The following is a 19475-nucleotide window of genomic DNA, read 5'->3' as shown; positions in this document are numbered from 1 at the left end:
TGTTGCATGTTGTGTTCATATTTTTGTTCAGTTATAGAATGCATGACTTTTCTACAGATCAATATGCGTCACTTTGGCAGCATTTACACAAGCAGACCAATTCAGAATTTTTTTCACCCCAGTAATTAGTATTTAGACCAATCATATCAGATCTTTCACCTCAACATCTTTTTCCAAGAGCTGACCTGATCGGCCAAAAGACCAATATGTGATAATAAGATCAGAATTGGGCTGCCTGTGTAAACTCAGCCAAATAAGTAAGATATAGGATACATTCCCAATGACATTCTTTATTGTAGCCATGTGTGACAGGGCCAGGGGGTAACTGCCACTAACCAGGGGTTGCAGGCTCAGGATAAAAGTCCAATATGAAACGCTTTAATCCACAGTCACCCTCCTCAGTAATAGTGCAAAGCAAAACCTTTCAGTAAACATGTCCCTCCATGCCCATCAAAAAGTAGGCTAACCAAAACAAACTGGTCGTGTCAAATGTAAATTTATTAAGTCTTACAAGTAACACAGGACAATGGGTCTTAATTTGTCTTATATGTCAAAAAGGAAATGAAAACATTTCAGGCTATTATCATTTTTAGATTTCAAATAAATGGTTCTGCAATCAGCAAACCTGTATATTTACTTTTCTGTAATGGACAAATAACGCTAAGCTACAGATTTACCGTATTTTCCCTGATTTCTATTAAAGCTTCATCTTACATATCCTTTTCAGTCTCAATCCACATGAGCTCAAACAAGTCCCTTAATAGAAATATGTTGTCAGGAGTTCCAATGCACAAACGATTGAGAAGCGGGAGCTGGAGAACAATTGTTTAGTAGTATGTGGTTAGTGGCAATTTAGAACCTGAATGTAACAGATGAGTAAGGAAACTTTGATTCAAAACTGTGCAAGGTGTACCATAGGCTGAGCGCACAATTTCTTTTTAGGAATACCTTCCAAATATTGAGTTGCACCCTCTTTTGCTCTCAGAACAGCCCCCAATTCGTCGGGGCATGGACTCTACAAGGTGTCGAAAGTGTTCTACAGGGATTCGGGCCCCATGTTGACTCCAGTGCTTCCCACAGTTGTGTCAAGTTGGTTGGATGTCCTTTGGGTGGTGGACCACTCTTGATACGCACGGGAAACTGTAGAGCATGAAAAACCCAGCAGCCTTGTAGTTCTTGACACACTGGCAGTTCTTGCGCCTGGCACCTACTACCATACCCCTGTTAAGGCACTTAAAACTTTCACCCTCTGAATGGCACACATACAACCCATGCATTCAGTGTCAAGGCTAAAAAAATAAAATAATAATCCTTATTTAACCCATCTCCTCCCCACTGACTGAAGTGGATTTAACAAGTGACATCAATAAGGGATCACAGCATTCACCTGGATTCACCTGGTCAGTCTCAAGGAAAAAGCAGGTGTTCCTAATGTTTTGTACAGTGTAGTCCGATTGTCAGACCTCAGTCAAAAGACCAATTAGTGGCATAAGATCAGAATTGCACTGCCTGTGTAAACGCAGCCTATGAAATCATAAAGGTATACTTCAGGCTTTTGTCAATGAAGCCCTTTATCTACTTCACCAGTCAGATGAACTCGTGGATACCATTTCTTATGCTTCTGCGTGCAGTTTGAAGGAAGTTGCTAACTGTTGTTTGCGCAATTGCTAACTAGCATTAGCGTGCTGACTGAATCTATGGTAACTGCTGGCATGCTAGTAGATACCATAAATGTTCATTGTGCCAACGGTAGCTTTAATTGGCTCGAGAAACATACTGGATGCAGAGACATAAAACGGTATCCATGAGGTCATCTGACTCTGGGGAATTAGATAAAAGGGCTTCATTGCCAAAATCCCAAAGTATCCCTTTAAAAATAAACCACGAGATAACATTAAGGGTTCCCAATCAAGGTATGCAAATTGCAATTAGACAATTTAACCGGGTTAGGAAATGTAGAATAGACTTTGCAATGTAACTAGACATGGGAGGTATAATACTGAAGTGTCCTCTCTGCATTCATACCTTCTAAGCCAATGCAGCTGTGGAATGTTCTCTCTCGGCCATGGTGCTGTAGGCCTGTAGATGTATTGGCTATGGGATAAGAGAGGGTTGGCCGTTGTGTTGCAGATTGGGGGGGGGGGGGGGGGGTAGGTGGATTTGAGCCGGTCAGTGGTGCATTGGTTACTCACCCAACATGCGTGGGACACAGTTGTCGATAGCCCTACCTCCCTCCGTTCAGCTGGCCTTTTGCATACCACTGCGTCCTTAGCCTTTCAAAGCACAGCTGGAACACCTCAGTTTTGAGAGTGAACGCACGTCTCGCTGGAAATACCTCAGAAAAATATGCCACAACACAAACATGCGCAACAACTCCGGCAAACCCCAGCCTGATCATCCTCAATTACAATACGATAGTTTCCTAAATCTGTTTGACTACAGGTTATTTCAATCTGGAGGGACTACTTCAATGTTTATTGAATGACATATTAGTGGCTCATTTCAATTTGGCTGATTACTTTCTTTAAAAACATAAATAGAAAAAAAAAAAACCCTGACTACTGTAGATGGGTCATCTAATTCCCTTATGGAAAATGGCATCAGAAAGAGGCATGAAAAGGCTGGATGATTTCTAGTCACATCAAACCCAGATCAGGTGAGTCTGCAAAGGCTACATAGTGTAAGTGCCTGGTGGAGTTAACCCTTATAAGCCATACTAGGACTCCAATGAGGGGACATGGCCAGACATTCAGGCCCCTACGTCTGAACTGGGCGGGTTGGGCTTCCAGCATCCCAGATCTCAAAGAAATAATAAGATGGAGTGCCTCGTTGTGCAGGAGTGGGGTCAATGAGGGGAAGTGTATGGTCGAAGTGCAGGCGTGGTCGGGGGCAGAGGGCTTTACCTTTGTGGGGACTGCGTCCACGGCATTGCGCGACTCTAATTCTCTTCCCCGTCACACGCAACATGGCATCCAGGGGCCCAGGAGCCATTTTAGCTGTAATAATTAGCGAGAAGGGAAAATGGCTGGAAGTGCAGTAAAAGTAACAAGGTCATGCACTACAGTTAACATCACAAAAAGCCATATATAACAAATCAATAATTTCCTAACAGAAATCAAAACTGATCCAGTAAGCAACTGTAGTCTACAACGCTGCAAAAATATGTGATAATGACAGGACAGTTGAAGACCTTCCCAACACCCACGGTTGACATGAGGTTTGTTGAGTGTTCTGAGGTACACTATATATACACACAAAAGTATGTGGACACCCAATCAAATTAGTGGATTCGACTATTTCAGCCACACCGGTTTCTGACAGGTGTATAAAGTTGAACACACAGCAATGAAATCTCCATAGACAAACATTGGCAGTAGACTGGCCTTACTGAAGAGACTTTCAATGTGGCACCGTCATAGGACGCTACCTTTCCAACAAGTCAGTTTGTCAAATTTCTGCCATGCTAGAGCTGCACCAGTCAACTGTGGGTGCTGTTATTGTGAAGTGGAAACACTTAGGAACAACAATGCCATGAAGTGGTAGGCCCACAAGCTCACACAACAGAACCGCAGAGTGCTGAAGCGATTAAAAATTGTCTATCCTCTATTGCAACACTCGCCACAGAGTTCCAAACTTCAGCACAAGATCTGTTCGTCGGGAGCGTCATGAAATGGGTTTCTATGGCCGCACACAAGCCTAAGATAATCATGCGCAATGCCAAGCATTGGCTGGAGTGGTGTAAAGCTCGCCACCATTGGACTCTAGAGCAGTGGAAACATGTTCTCTGGAGAGATTAATCACACTTTAGCATCTTGCAGTCCGACGGGCGTACCTGGGTTTGGTGGATGCCAGAATGTTGCCTGCCCGAATGCATAGTACCAACTGTAAATTTTGGTGGAGGAGGAATAATGGTCGGGGGCATTTTTTATGGTTCGGGCTAGGCCCCTTAGTTCCAGTGAAGAGAAATCTTAAGGCTACAGCAATCAATGACATTCTAGATGATTCCATGCTTCCAACTTTGTGGCAGCAGTTTGGGGAAGGCCCTTTCCTGTTTCAGCATGACAATGCCCCCATGCACAAAGCAAGGTCCATAGAGAAACGGTTAGTCGAGATAGGTGTAGAAGAACTTGACTAGCCTGCACAGAGCCCTGACCTCAACCATCAAACACCTTTCAGATTAATTGGAATGACGACTGCAAGCCAGGCCTAATCGCCCAACATCACTAATGCGCTTGTGGCTGAATGGAAGCAAGTCCCTGCAGCAAATGTTCCAACATCTAGTGGAAAGCCTTCACAGAAGAGTGAAGGCTGTTGCAGGAGCAAAGCAGGGACCAACTCCATATTAAATGCCCATCATTTTGGAACAAGATGTTCGACGAGCAGGTGTCCACATACTTTAGGTCATGTAGTGTAGGTGTAATGAAGTGGTAGAGCCCAATTGAGACCGGTTCAAAATGATCGTCACAGTTCATAGAAAATTAAATAATCAAGAATGTAAGAGCAGCAACTTCTCGCCTTCTGTTTCTATTAAGACGTGCAAGGCTGAAACAATTAGTAAATCCTTTGAAAAAACATGGAAACGATTTTACAGCAAGTTTAATCGCATGTCTCATAATTAAAGCCGACGGGGCTAACATTAATTTTGAAAGATTACAGTTCGCATGGTGCTGCTTTGTTCTCCAACCAAATCACTCTCATTACTTAAGCTTGAGAAGTGTAACGTTTCATTAGGTACTGAATAATAGGAACAAATATGTTTTCGCTCAAACCTGGGGAGCCTAATGGCTCCACATTCCATTTGAGACACTTCCTGAATTTGGTGGTCCAATTGAAGTAAACACGCTTACAGAATATGACTACCACGATCGCACAGGAAGTTCACTTCAACCAACAGAAAACAAAGAAAAAGAAAACCCGTCAAAAGTTCGTCCCGTCAAACCACACAATGTACTGTGTGTGAGAAAAGCCCACTCGTTTTTGTCCTTTGGAGAAAAGAAGGTGAGGCCCAAAATGGCAGTTGAATTCCCTCAGATCCTGAAAGGCATGCTTGAAGGAAGCCCTCTGCATGCACCTGCCACATCTCCATTTTACATTTAGACCAAGAGGTCGAACCAGTTAAAAGTCACTAGGATAGTATTCATGGTATAATACAAATAGAGGAAAGCATTCATGTATCACAGGCTGCAAATTAAAAACTAGTTCCCCAAGAAAAATGTGAGTTTGAAGCTAGACTATCAGATACTAAAATGGTCTGCTTTGTTGGCCTTTCTATCTGAGAGGTTGATCAGATCTAACAGAAGGTCATGTGAGACATGGGCAAGGACTACATTCCCCAGAGGCTGGCTGTGTGCAAGGAAAAAGTGATTTCCCCCCCTTTTTTCCCGGTGCAAGTAAAGCGCCCGAGTGTCTCTCCCAAAGCCCCAGCACCACACTTTATGGAGAGAAAGACTGATGACTGAGGTCTGTGTGTGTGTGTATTCCTGTGATTGTTATAAAAAGTGACTTATCAAAAACGCTTATATTGTTCCCCTAGATGGTTTACACATGCCCACACATACACACATGCACTCACACCGGTCCTTATGTCCAGATTACCTTACGTAAAGCTACTTTGCCCCTTGCTTTAAAAAAAAAAAAAAAAAACAAGTGCTAAACCCAATAACCACTTTATTACCCAAATATCTACATTACGCTGGAACCTATTGGTACATTGAATTTCCATAGTAAGTCTTTGATGAAGGCAATACAAATAAAAACAAATGGAATCTGGCCAATGGAAAAATAAAAATTCTCATCTATACACGTGTACTAATGGTTAAATTTGGGGGAGCTAAAGGTCACCTCGAGGATAGAGGCAAGAGCCTGCTATCAAAATGCATGGATTGATTTGGGCACTTCCTTTCCATGCTCTCACACACACACACACAAATGTATTTGACAAAATATTCCAGCTAGGCTTTTAACAAGGCACTCCTCTGGTATGGATGAATATTCTTGCAAATTTGAGAATTTGTTTTGCTAAACTAAAATGTAGGGGATGAATAAGGATTACTTGTAGTTAAAGAGCACCCAGTACGCAACACAATCAAGAAGAAACTACCATAACGACTTCCCAATACAGATTACTGTTTTGTGGGGCAGCTTTCTTATCAAGACCAGGCCTACAATAAAGTCAAATTAACTAGTTAGAAATGTGTTCAGATACGAAAAGCTGCAGAACAGGGGACTTATAAATGGGCACTTTGCAGTGATGCACAGTCGGACCAGAACTACTCTCACACACACACACAACATTCAAAACCCACACACACACACACACTGCAATCTAAAGGGTTATCGGTAGGGGGGCTCTGGCATGTGGAGGTGGGAGTAGTCAGGGCGGCGGAGGAGGGGCTCCTTGTGTGATGAAGGTGGCTCATACGCTCTAGCTGGGGCATAGGTGGCAGGCCCTGGGGGCGGGGCCTCCGTCGGGGGCGGGGCCTGCACAGGCATCTGATGGGTGGGCATCGTGGGGGGCATCTGGGTCGGGGCTGGTGGTGGGTAGCCATACTGGTACTGTTGGTACTGTTGTTGGTACTGCTGGTACTGTTGGTACTGCTGGACCTGCTGATAGTACTCTGCATAGCATCTGAAGTTGAGAAAAATAACGCATTCAAAATATCAAAACTGCCTCAAAAAGTGCAAATATCAAGGCATTTCTCAGAGGTGCATCACGTACCTGGCAATGGGGTCTCCGTCAGCAGCCGCAGGGTCCTCTGGTCGGCCGGGTGGCGTTGGGAGGAGGGCACGGCGTTTGGGGCGTGGCTGGGGAAAGGGCTGGGGCACGGGGTCAGGCAGCAGAGGGGCGGAGCGCCGCACGGGGCTGCGGTCCCTGTCCCCTGACTTAGTCCCCGCCTGCTGCTCAGCTAGAACCTGCTGGCCCTGCTGGAAGAAGCGGGCCCGTGCTGCCTCAAAGATGGCCTGGGCAGTGGGGTCTGCACCCCCTGTGGAGCCATAGGCGGAGCTACCGTTGTAGAAAGCAGAGGCCCCGCCGTAGGCCGGGTTTCCAGCTGCCTGGGCTGACGATGCCTCCCCAGCTGCGCCGTCGTACTGGTTACTGTAACCTTCTGCGTCCGGTGTCGCTGAACTCTGATAGGCGGAGGCCTGGTTGGCTATAGAGTCGTATACCTGATCCGCAACAGAGCCGTATACCTGGCTGGCGAGGGCACCGTAGACCGCAGGGCTCACTGGAGTACCATCTGTGGCGCTGGCTGCCGTCATGCCCTTTAGCGCAGCGTAGGTGGGATCAAAGCTCGTTGTGTTGTAGACAGAGTTGTGCAAGCTCTGCTGCACCTGAAGAGGCAGACCTGCAGCTGCAGCAACGGCAGCAGCCAGAACAGCAGCCTGACTCTGGTGGTGCTCCATATGAGGGTTGATGGAGGGGCTTTCAGTGGCATAGTGACTCATAACGGGGACCTTGGCTGTAGTCGTGGTGGGTTTACTGGGCTGCACATTGGAGAGCTCCACAGAGAGGGGTCGGCCTTTGAAGGTGGTACCATGGAGGGCCTCGATAGCCTGCAGCGCATCCTCCTTCCGCTCCATGTGCACAAAGGCATAGCCCGCCGAGGAAGAGAGCCTCGCTGTAAACAAGCACAGGAGGACAACACACCGAGCTAATGAATTTAACCACCAAACTGTTTCCACTCAACTATTTTTATGAGAGGAAGTATCTGTTGGATTAATTTAAAAAATAAACTCCAGATAAGCCTGACAGAAACAGCTAAAAAAAAAAAAAGTGTTTCTTTTGAACCTTTAGGCTACCTGCCACCCAAATTGTCTGTACACTTTCCTAAATGTTAACAAAACAAAATACATGCAACAATTGTGTGTGTGTGTGTGTGGGGGGGCGGGACTAAAATATAATGCGTGTGACAAACGTTGGTGGATATATATATATATATATATTATTTTACCAATTGCTTGTATAATAACCATCATAGCGAAGTAAACTTCCATTCACGCGATGCTATGTTGTGTGGCCCTCCTACTACGAGGTGAAAAAGCATTACAGACAATAAGTGATGAACTTCACAGCGTGGTTCCATTAAATATCTTAATTTGAAAGCTGGTAATATGATGATCGGTGCTTGGCTGTCAATTACGTCGAGATACTCTTGACAAATTGACCAATAAAAATAATCCTGCTCGTGTCCATAATCTCATCATGTACCCTCTGAACTTTACCCGTGAGAGCATGTGCCAAGACCAGTGGGCAAATTGGTTGATTATCTCAAAACCATCAGAGTTAAAAATGGGCTGGCGACACATAGAACTTCGTTTTTCTATTTGGCAAATTAAGTTATACGACAGTGCTTTTTATGTGCAGTCAATACGCACAGCTTTTTATCCGCAACAAGCCAGTCTGATGGAAACAGCTCTGCCATGAAAATGGGCATATTTTTTTGTGCGAATATTAGATTATTCGCTTAAATCTTTCAAGGTGCCTCCAGAGTGGCGCATTGGTCTAAGGCACTGCATCGCTGTGCCACTAAAAATTCTGGGTTCGAGTCCAGGCTCTGTCGCATAGGCCGGCAGGGTTGTCCTTGTCCCATCGCACACTAGCGACTCCTGTGGCAGGCCGGGCGCAGTGCACGCTGACACCATCACCAGGTGCTTCCTCCGACACATTGGTGCGGCTGGCTTCCGGGTTAAGTGGGCACTGTGTCAAGAAGCAGTGAGGCTTGGTTGGGTTTCGGAGGACGCAAGGCTCTCAAACGTCGCCCCTCCTGAGTCCATACGGGAGTTGCAGCAAAGAGAAGACAATTGGATACCACGAAATTGGGGAGAAATGGGGGTAAAAGTAACAAAACAAAAAACATTGACAAGTGGATGGAGACCTAGCTACAAACAAGAACATTTAGTCTATTTACTAAATTTGAAGTTTTGCTGTATGTAGACAAAGTAAATGCATGAAAAGGCGTGGGGAAACAACATGGCTCACCTTTGACCTTATCACACTCCAGAACTTTCCCAAAGGTCTGAAAGAGCTCTTGTAGGTCCTCAGCAGAACACATGGCACTAAGGTTCCCAACAAACACCTTGGTGGAGTTCAGGGGCCGCCCGCGGGACTCTTCAACCACTAGGTTGCGGCCACGGAACTCCCGTCCATTCAGTTCTCTTATGGCTCGATCAGCAGCACCATCTCCCTGAAGGTGGATGAAGGCAAACTGCCTGAGTAAACTACAGGTGACCACCTGTCCGTATGGCCCAAAGAGCTGTGTCAGGTCCTCCTGAGAGGTGTCCAACGCCAGGTTCCCCACAAAGAGCTTTATAGCATTGTTCTTATCTGTCGACTCCATGGCTGGGCACACCTGGGGAAAGAACAGGAGGGTGTCACTGAACTAGCTAAGTTAGTTTATCTTTCAGCTGGTGACGCAGCGGTCTAAGGCATCACTACAGACACCCTGGTTCGAATCCAGGCTGTATCACAACCGGCCATAATTGGGAGTCCCGTAGGGCAGCGCACAATTTGCTCAGGGTTTGGCCGGTGTAGGCAGTCATCGTAAATAAGAATTTGTTCTTAAATTATTTTTTTAAATGACAGAACTGAAAAGGGACGTGTACTCTATAGGCAAATAATGAATATAGTAGTTTAATCGAACTTGACGTGTAATTAACATTTTTTTTTAAACATGAAGCTAAACTAGTCCATGGTCAAACCTGCTGGCAATGATTCAGTTAATTGGCTAATATTTGCAAAGCTTGCTAGCATTTGCAATGCTAAATTAACCAACTAGTTACTGTTAGTTCCCTCCCCCCCTTATCGAGTCGAGGTGGCATCAATTCGGAGATGCTTGGCAACAACAGATCGGGAAACATGAGATGGTCATAGAATCCACAGAAACTGCTGTATATTACAAAACCTAAATTAGTTGAGGTCACAAGATAAATCTAGGCACGCTAGCGAAAATGATCAAATCGGCGCGGATTGGAGTTAGCAACAGTAGCTAACCAAGTTAGCTTGCTGGCTAGCTAAGCTAGCAATCTTGCGTCGCGTTTTCATAAGCGGTTACATATATTTGCAACAATTTAGAGCATACTGTACATTTTAACACCCCATTGTGTATTCATAACAATTGCCGAGTTCAACAAAAAAATAACAATAGTTTAACTCAAACCAACAAAAAAATAGCGAAGCACACTGCGCTTCCATCTTACCTAAACGCGGTGCAATATTTTCAATGACCACATCCGGTTCCGATCTTTGAGCAAGTGAAGTGTGATAGTTCCTACAACAGACTGGAGCAGAACCCGTGATTTTAATGCTGCACAAGGCTGGCTACAATATTTTTGCTACAATGTGAGCATCAGAACATGAGGAAATTGTTTGAGTGGCGTGTACAACAAATAGGCTACCACTTAGTGTTTCAACCATTTAGGTCCTTCTTATTGTTGCATTTAACATGTCGGTCTATCTAAGTCTCCGTTGCAAAATCTGTGTGCCAAATGAAACGGACATTTGTTCTGTAAAATATTGACCTGTTTACTGACTGCTGCATACATTTGTTTACAATGGTGATGATGACCACTCAGAAGCTTAGAAATAATTTATGCAGATTAATTATATAACCCTCTTTCACAAAGGACAGAATAAACAATAGATTTGAATTGTGTCATAGTGGCGATTTTCCCGTTGACAATACTGTATTCAGGACATGTTTCACAAGGTGGTTACGGGCGCATGCGTATTTAGCCTTGGTCCCAGCCAGGTTTGTTTCTCACCAAACTGTGAGTGGAAAATATAAGGAAGACAGAGCAGAGGAATGCGAGGAACTTCTGAATCACAGCTACACAGAGAGATCTCTGCCTGGACAGTCCAGACATGGCATGTCAAAAGATATCGGTCTATTAAAGTTGTCTATTAGTCGTTTCTGTGGCATTTGGACATCCAGGGATTAAGTGGAATTTACAGTTGGCTATTCAGCATAACCTCTCACACGACAGGGGACCGGAAAGATTAAGGTACATTTTGTCATGTCGCCATTTATTTTAAAGTGTAAAATAAGAAACAGTTGAATCTTTGTTTGATTACTGAAATCACGAGACCTGGCACCGATTAACTGAAGGTATGTAAAAAAGAGTACATATCACAGAAGTTACAGAGTTTTACAGAGTTACCTCTTACAGAGTTACAGACGTGTCAGTAACTCTTGACTCATCACTAACTCTTGACTCATCACATACGCTGCTGCTACTGTTTATTATCTATACTGTTGCCTAGTCACTTTACCCTTACATACATGTACATAATCTACCTCAATTACCTTGTACCCATGCACATGGACTCTGTACTGGTACCCCGGGTATATAGCCAAGTTATTGCGACTCATTGTTTATTTATTCTTTGTGTTATTGTTTCTATTATTTATATTTTTTCTCTCTGCCTTGTTGGGAAGTGCCTGTAAGTATCATTTCACTGTTAGTCTTTACCTGTTGCTTACAAAACATGTGACAAATAAAATGTGATTTGATCTCTTTTTTTGTGGTTCTGATGGGGTGCTACAGTTGAACTAAGCTCATGATGCATTCATAGGTTATATTCCTCAAGAATCAATGGGTAGCCTACATATTATAATTCCAAAAATGAATGCCCTTTAAGTTGGAGGCCAATACCATGTCCACAAATATAATGGTGTAATTGTATTATTATCATAAAAAAATGTACAAAATCAAAATGTTCTATTTACTGAAATAACCTTTGATTTCATGGTCTGTTATTACAATATAGTCGACGGTTAATTATGCCTATATTTTTCACCTGTGGTTCCCCAACATAAAAAAACGGTATAACTCCAGTAATAAACCAATAATAAAAATGCTTGTTTGGTATTACAACTTTATGTAGTTATGGTGATATATTCAGGTCCTGTCAGGTCACAGTTGTTTTATTGTCAGTACTACAATAGTCTCACGAGGTTCAAAAGTGGGCTCTGGTATAGGCTATTCATTCTGGACATTTTGTTGCATTCTTATGAATTCAAATTGAAGATACTGCCTTACATTTTAGACTTGCACCTCTCAGTTGTTTCAAAGTTAGATTTGCATTTTCGCACACGGCTCAGTAGGTTTGGAGTGTTTTCAGTGCCTGTCTCTACCACCTCACCAAGTCTAGACTTGCCAAACTTCTTGCGGGAAGTTGGGCAGCCAGCATCACCACCCCTTCTCTCAAATATTGTGTTGGACTCAGGACTGTCTTATACAGCAGCAGCAAATCCCTGGAGGGAAGTTGGAGGAATAGACATCCTTGTCATTTCCCATAATAACAGCCTGTGCATATAAACCACCTCTGTTAAAATATAGCCGCACCTTCTCACATTCAAAGGGTTTAACAAGCGAACACAAAATGATACTTCAGTCCTAGCAAGTTCACTGTTGATGGTAGGATCCTTAGGATATGCACACGTTACAACACCCTCGCAATTGTGGTGAGTCTTACTCTGATGACATACACCCTCCAGATTACTCTGAGGAAGGAATAGGGTGTGGGAGTTTCCCAAAATTATGGAGAAGTAGTGGTCAGCACGGAACACAGGGCACGTCATGACATGAGGACTGCTAGTGGCGCCAGAAAAGAACAGGAAGAGTGCTGATTCCGAAGCATTGGTATGATGAAGAGCAGAATGGGAAGCATCATTGTGGCAACTTGTCCTTAAAGCCTAACCACATAACTGCATGGTGCATAGATACCATACAGTACCTGTTTGTGCATGCTGTACACTCTGTTCCACAGATGCAGGAGGACCCGGTGTATGATTTCCCTGAGCCGGTCGGGGAGCTGGTAGGAAAGAGTCGGGCTTGTCCTCAGCGTGGCTCCCTGAAGAACATCAGTGTGCTGGACCGTCTGCTTCTCACACACCCCGTCTGGCTGCAGCTGTCCATCAACTCTGCCACCGCTCTGCACATCCTACAGCGGGAGCCGCCTGGGGTGAGACACGCACGCACACCGCACTGACGCGCACACACAAAACACAACCTAAGTGTGTATATCTCTGCCTTTCTGTAGACCTTTCTGGTGCGCAAGTCCAACACCTCGCAGAAGAAAGTGCTGTGTGTCAGGCTTGCAGACGACAGCGTTCCCTCCTTTGTCAAACAATTTGTCCTCCGCGAAGTGGACTCCAGTGAGTGATGAAAGAACAAGGCAGGGATGTTGTATCTACAGCTTGTTGATATGAATAACAAGGGCTTTTAACTAATGACCTTGTATATGCTCCTCCGTCTCCCTTCCATTCACAGCCTTCTCTTTGGAGAAAGCGGCTATCGGTTTCCCTGACCTCTTCCGGCTCATTGCCTTCTACTGTGTTAGCCGGTATGGGCTTTTTACTTGGCTTCACAGTTCAAAACTCAAAAGGCACTTGCACATCTGAGCTCTCTTTGTTGCAGGTGCATGGTAACAGTTGAATAAGATGAGGGGAAAAAAAGAAGAATCCCGCACACTGCTGTTTCCCGATGGCCTTGATGGCCGATACGTAAAGCTAAATAAAGAGCAGTGATTCTTGGCTTCACTGTAGAATGGGTTTAGGACATTTAGACAACTAATGTCAACCAGTGTTATCCATCTAGATCTGCATTATCTCTCATTATTGGTCCAAATCATATCCTACTAGAATTAGACCTGTTTATAAAACCCATGTGCTGTCTATTTCAGGGATGTGTTGCCCTTCCCACTGGAGCTCCCTGAGGCCATAGTCAAGGCTTCATCCCACAAACAGCTGGAGTCCATTTCACACATGGGCGTGGGTAGGTACCACAGAGTGGCTCAGAGGTCTGATCAACCAAGATGTTGGCAATCGTTGTAATGCTAGCTGCCATTGTGTACCGTACACAACTCGTCAAGGATAGCGTTGAGGAAGTATTGCCGACACAGTTTTGCTTATTTTTCATTCAGAGTTCTGGAGTTCCCAGCTGAACTTCAGAGGTCCACGCAATGGGCCCCCACCAGTCGAGGCGGCACCACTGCCCCCTAGCCCCACCCCTGAGGACTGTGCCACGCCCCAGGAGAGCCCCACCCTGTTCCAGGAGTTCTGCCCCATCCAAACACGCAGCCCCCGGGAGCTGAACTGTGGGGCAGCAGGCCAAGGGGCTCTCTGTTTCATTAACCCACTCTTCCTGCAATCCCATCCTGCACTGCACAAACGCCACCAGTTCAAGCGCAGCGTCAAGGTGCGTGTCTCGACTGAGAACTCTAGCCCTTTGTCCCCACCAGTTGCCCCTCCCCCTCCCCCACCTCTGCTGGCCAAGAAAAACATTAAGAGCAAGAAGGTCCAGCGGGCCAGTGGAGCAGTAGAAGCCAGAGTGGAGGGTGAGGGAGAGACAGCACCCGTCCAGGAGGACTCAGACTATTTGCAGCCATGCTTGGTTCTTCCAGTTCTTCCGCAGAAGACCAGGGTCACACCCACACTGTCTCCCACTGCAGAGGAGGACTACCATGTGCCCTTAGGTCTCCTGCAGGGACTGGCCCAGGAAAAAGGAGGTGAGGAGGAGGAGGGTCTCCTGCTGGAGCAGAGGCATGCTCCCTCCCTGAGTGAGCTGGACAGCAGCAGTTCCCTCAGCAGCCTGGAGGAGGCAGAGGAGAGCTCAGAGCGAAATCCCCTCACCAGGGGCACCAGTAACCCCTCACCCCCATGCACCTTGCCCCCACGCCAGCCCGTCTCAGTCCTGCGCAAGCTGAGTGCAGTCTTCGTGTCCTTCTTTGTGCCAGAGAAGCGTGTGGCGAGGCTGGTGGAGGACCTGTCCCGTGACAGGAGGATTGCGTTTGGTGTCCTGGTGCAGGATTTCCTCAGGCAGCAGCGGGAGGCGATCAAGCCTCAGTGCCAGAGATCTAGCGTAGAGCTACTGCAGGGCATTCGCTTCTTCCTCTCCCAGGCCAAGACCTTCCTGCTGGACTGTGGAGACCTAGAACCCCCAATTGAGACCATGGTGCCTGATGATGAGAAAGGTACAGCAACATTGATCCCCAATGCAAACAGCAGGCATTAGTCAAATAAACAGTAAAAATATGCCCAGTAATTTTAAATACAACTATTGCTACCATGTTTCTCTCTACAGATAATGACATGTGACCTCATGAATGTGTGTTTGTGTGCAGACCTGGTGCTGGAGAAAGCCATGTTCCGCTGTGTGCTGAAACCTCTGAAGGGACAGATAGACAGGACACTGCAAACTCTGCATGAGCGAGACGGTTCCACCCAGAGCATGGCAGAGAGCCTGGCTGTGGCGAGGGGAAAGACACCGTTGGAGTGTTTTGGAGTGCGGGTGGGAGTGCCGGATGCTGCCGGTGTGGAGAAGGTGCGGCAGAAGTTAGCTCTCATGAGGCGGGCTTACTCGCCCATTGACAAGGTTGTGCTGCTACTGCAGGTCTGCAAGCTCATCTATAAAGCCATGACGGACAATTCAGGTGAGGGATTTTTTTAATGAGAGAACATGGTAAAGAAATAAACCTTACAGAACCAACAGCTGCTATCCCTTCCATTCGTGGTAAAGTTGTTTTGTCTCCATGAGCAGGCAAGGAATTCGGTGCAGATGACTTCCTACCAGCCCTGTCCTATGTCATTGTACAGTGTAACATGCCAGAGCTGTCTGTGGAGGTGGAGTACATGATGGAGCTGCTGGAGTCATCGTGGCTGACAGGGGAGGGTAAGGCTGACAGAAAACAATCAAACCGTTAACCACAACTACAGTACCAGTCAAAAGTTTGGACACACCTTCTCATTCCAGGGTTTTTCTCAATTTTTAAAAACTATTTTCTATATTGTAGAATAATAGTGAAGACATCAAAACTATGAACTAACCCATGTAATCAGGGAAAGGGGATACCTAGTCAGGTGTACAACTTAATGCATTCAACTGAAAGGTGTCTTCTGCATTTAACCCAACACAGAGAGGTGTGGGGGGCTGCCATAATTGAAATCCACGTCTTCGGCGCCCGGGGAACAGTGGGTTAACTGCCTTGCTCAGGGGCAGAACGACAGATTTTTACCTTGTCAGCTCAGGGATTCAATACAGCAACCTTTCAGTTACTGGCTCAACGCTCTAACCACATGTAGGAACCAAAAAAAAAGTTTAACAAATCAAATATATTTTATTCTTCAAAGTAGCCACCCTTTGCCTTGATGACAGCTTTGCATACACTTGGCATTCTCTCAACCAGCTTCATGAGGTAGTCACCTGGAATACATTTAAATTAACAGGTGTGCCTTGTTCATTTGTGGAATTTCTTTCCTTCTTAATGTGTTTGAGCCAAGCATTTGTGTTGTGGTATACAGACCTTGAATATGTGGACACCTATAAGTACCTAGGTGTCTGGCTAGACTGTAAACTCTCCTTCCAGACTCATATCAAACATCTCCAATCGAAAATCAAATCAAGAGTCGGCTTTCTATTCCGCAACAAAGCCTCCTTCACTCACGCCGCCAAACTTACCCTAGTAAAACTGACTATCCTACCGATCCTCGACTTCGGCGATGTCATCTACAAAATTGCCTCCAACACTCTACTCAGCAAACTGGATGCAGTTTATCACAGTGCCATCCTTTTTGTCACTAAAGCACCTTATACCACCCACCACTGCGACTTGTATGCTCTAGTCGGCTGGCCCTCGCTACATATTCGTCGCCAGACCCACTGGCTCCAGGTCATCTACAAGTCCATGCTAGGTAAAGCTCCGCCTTATCTCAGTTCACTGGTCACGATGGCAACACCCATCCGTAGCACGCGCTCCAGCAGGTGTATCTCACTGATCATCCCTAAAGCCAACACCTCATTTGGCTGCCTTTCGTTCCAGTACTCTGCTGCCTGTGACTGGAACGAATTGCAAAAATCCCTGAAGTTGGAGACTTTTATCTCCCTCACCAACTTCAAACATGTGCTATCTGAGCAGCTAACCGATCGCTGCAGCAGTACATAGTCTATTGGTAAATAGCCCACCCATTTTCACCTACCTCATCCCCACACTGTTTTTATTTATTTACTTTTCTGCTCTTTTGCACACCAGTATCTCTACCTGTACATGACCATCTGATCATTTAACACTCCAGTGCTAATCTGCAAAATTGTAATTATTCGTCTACCTCCTCATGCCTTTTGCACACAATGTATATAGACTCGCCTTTTTTTGTACTGTGTTATTGACTTGTTAATTGTTTACTCCATGTGTAACTCTGTTTTGTCTGTTCACACTGCTAAGCTTTATCTTGGCCAGGTCGCAGTTGCAAATGAGAACTTGTTCTCAACTAGCCTACCTGGTTAAATAAAGGTGAAATAAAATAAAATAAAATAAAAAAAGATAACCCTATTTGGTAAAAGACCAAGTCCATATTATGGCAAGAACAGCTCAAATAAGCAAAGAGAAATGACAGTCCATCATGACTTTAAGACATGAATGTGAGTCAATCCAGAAAATTTCAAGAACTTTGAAAGTTTCTTCAAGTGCTATGATGAAACAGGCTCTCATGAGAACCACCACAAGAAAAGAAGACTCTAAGTTCATTTGAGTTACCAGCCTCAGAAATTGCAGCCCAAATAAATGCTTCACAGAGTTCAAGTAACAGACACATCTCAACATCAACTGTTCAGAGGAGACTGCGTGAATCATGCCTTCGCAGTCCATTTACTACAAATAACCACTGCTAAAGGACACCAATAATAAGAAGAGATGTGCTTGGGCCAAGAAACACAAGCAATGGACTTTCGACCTGTGGAAATCTGTCTTTTGGTCTGAGTCCAAATTTGGGATTTTTGGTTCCAACCGCCGTGTCTTTGTGAGACGCACAGTAGGTGAACAAATGATCTCCGCATCTGTGGTTCCCACCGTGAAGCATGAGGGTGCTTTGCTGGTGACACTGTCTGGGATTTAATTAGAATTTAAGGCACACTTAGCCAGCATGGCTACCACAGCATTTTGCAGTGATACGACATCTCATCTGGTTTGCGCTTAGTGGGACTATAATTTGTTTTTCAACAGGGCAATGACCCAACACATCTCCAGGCTGTGAAAGGGCTATTTGACCAAGGAGATTGATGGAGTGCTGCATCAGATGACCTGGCCTCCACAATCACCCGACCTCAACCCAATTGTGATAGTTTGTGCTCAGCATATGTGGGAACTCCTTCAAGACTTGGAAAAGCATTCAAGGTGAAGCTGGTTGAGAGAATGCCAAGTGTGCAGAGCTGTTATCAAGGCAAAGGGTGGCTAATTTGAAGAATCTAAAATATAAACAAATCAAAATATATTTTAACACTTTTTTGGTTAATACATGATTCCATATGTGACATTTCATAGTGTTGATGTCTTCAGGATTATTCTATAATGTTGAAAATAGTACAAATAAAGAAAAACCGTTGAATGAGTAGGTAGGTGTGTCCAAACTTTTGACTGGTACTGTATATACACAAGTATTTATGCCTTAAATGTGAAATATTTCAAACAGTATATGATGCCAAATAGCCATCATTATCCAGTGTTGCAATGTTTGTACTAGGTGGGTACTACCTGACCAGTGTGTATGCCAGCCTGTGCCTGATCCAGAGCCAGCCTGAAGAAATGCCCTCTAGCGGGCTGACCCAGGGGGCCCGAGACTCCCTGAAAGACTGGAGCCGGCGCCGGAGCAGCCAGGCTCTGAGCCAGAAAAAAATACAACAGCAACTGGTACGACTCAAATTATTTATTAGCACCAATGCTGTATAGAATTACACACCTACCCCTAACACTAAACAGAAACCAACACATACCGAAGGTATGTGAAATTATATGTGACAGTTGGAAATCCCTGTATCCCAAAGTGACCAGTAGGACTGCTTTGATGTGAACTGTTCTCATGGGAAACTTTCTTTTAATTGTGTGTTGCAGAGGTTTGTCAAGGTTCTGTTTCAAGATGGAGAAAGCAGCTGGATAAAAACCCTGCAGTGGAGGGCAGGAGTTAGTGGGGAGGCCCTGACCCAGCTCTGTGCTGCTAAGTTTGGGGTGGACGACCCAGGACTGTTCAAGCTGTACTGGCGGAGTGAGGGGGAGATTCAAGCCCTCCCAGCCCAGGCCCAGATCCAGGACCTACAGGGCCAAGGCAGCAGTGGAACACCCCTCATATACCAGAAAGCCAAACAGGATGGACTCAAGACTTGCAAACTAACAAGAGAGGTGGCTGTGGACCTTGTGGAATCACCTTGAGTACCCACGCGTTATGAACATTTTCTTAAACCCCACTCAACTGCAAGAAAGACTTGCTTCGTGCTTTATTCTTAAAATATGTTAAATTAACATTTGCCTGGGTAGATATTGCAAAGTACCTTAGACATTCTGTTTACCATTTTCCCTATGTGTAAATTATAAACTGGTTGGTTCGAGCCCTGAATGCTGATTGGCTGATAGCCGTGGTATATCAGACCGTATACCACGTGTGTGACAAATTATTTTTACTGCTCTAATTATGTTGGTAAAGAGTTTA

General features: G+C 45.1%; 2 protein-coding genes across 4 annotated transcripts; one reads left to right on the top strand and one right to left on the bottom strand.

Moving 5' to 3' along the window:
* Positions 1 to 5650: 5650 nt before the first annotated feature.
* LOC135550291 (RNA-binding protein 4B-like) lies at positions 5651 to 10241 on the bottom strand. Of its 2 annotated transcripts, none has more exons than XM_064980956.1 (4): positions 10198 to 10241; positions 8981 to 9350; positions 6719 to 7619; positions 5651 to 6628 (listed from the first exon to the last, which is right to left on the bottom strand). In XM_064980956.1, exons 2-4 carry the CDS (start codon positions 9336 to 9338, stop codon positions 6334 to 6336), a joined length of 1554 nt encoding a protein of 517 aa, XP_064837028.1. In that variant the 5' UTR covers positions 9339 to 9350; positions 10198 to 10241; the 3' UTR covers positions 5651 to 6333. The 2 variants fall into 2 exon arrangements, with proteins under 2 accessions (XP_064837028.1, XP_064837029.1); XM_064980957.1 differs by lacking the exon at positions 10198 to 10241 and adding an exon at positions 10085 to 10177.
* A 491-nt stretch (positions 10242 to 10732) lies between these two features.
* LOC135550289 (ras and Rab interactor 2-like) lies at positions 10733 to 19430 on the top strand. Of its 2 annotated transcripts, XM_064980953.1 has the most exons (10): positions 10739 to 11001; positions 12770 to 12964; positions 13043 to 13157; positions 13273 to 13345; positions 13685 to 13776; positions 13925 to 14974; positions 15125 to 15433; positions 15541 to 15672; positions 18516 to 18682; positions 18884 to 19430. In XM_064980953.1, exons 2-10 carry the CDS (start codon positions 12770 to 12772, stop codon positions 19196 to 19198), a joined length of 2448 nt encoding a protein of 815 aa, XP_064837025.1. In that variant the 5' UTR covers positions 10739 to 11001; the 3' UTR covers positions 19199 to 19430. The 2 variants fall into 2 exon arrangements, with proteins under 2 accessions (XP_064837026.1, XP_064837025.1); XM_064980954.1 differs by lacking the exons at positions 18516 to 18682; positions 18884 to 19430 and adding an exon at positions 17999 to 18483 and having other exon boundaries at positions 10733 to 11001.
* Positions 19431 to 19475: the final 45 nt, after the last annotated feature.

Source organism: Oncorhynchus masou, chromosome 12 (assembly GCF_036934945.1).
Source record: "Oncorhynchus masou masou isolate Uvic2021 chromosome 12, UVic_Omas_1.1, whole genome shotgun sequence".
In the NCBI taxonomy this organism is placed as follows: domain Eukaryota; kingdom Metazoa; phylum Chordata; class Actinopteri; order Salmoniformes; family Salmonidae; genus Oncorhynchus; species Oncorhynchus masou.
Note: the sequence above shows the minus strand (reverse complement) of the source record. Positions and strands in the feature narration are given on the sequence as shown.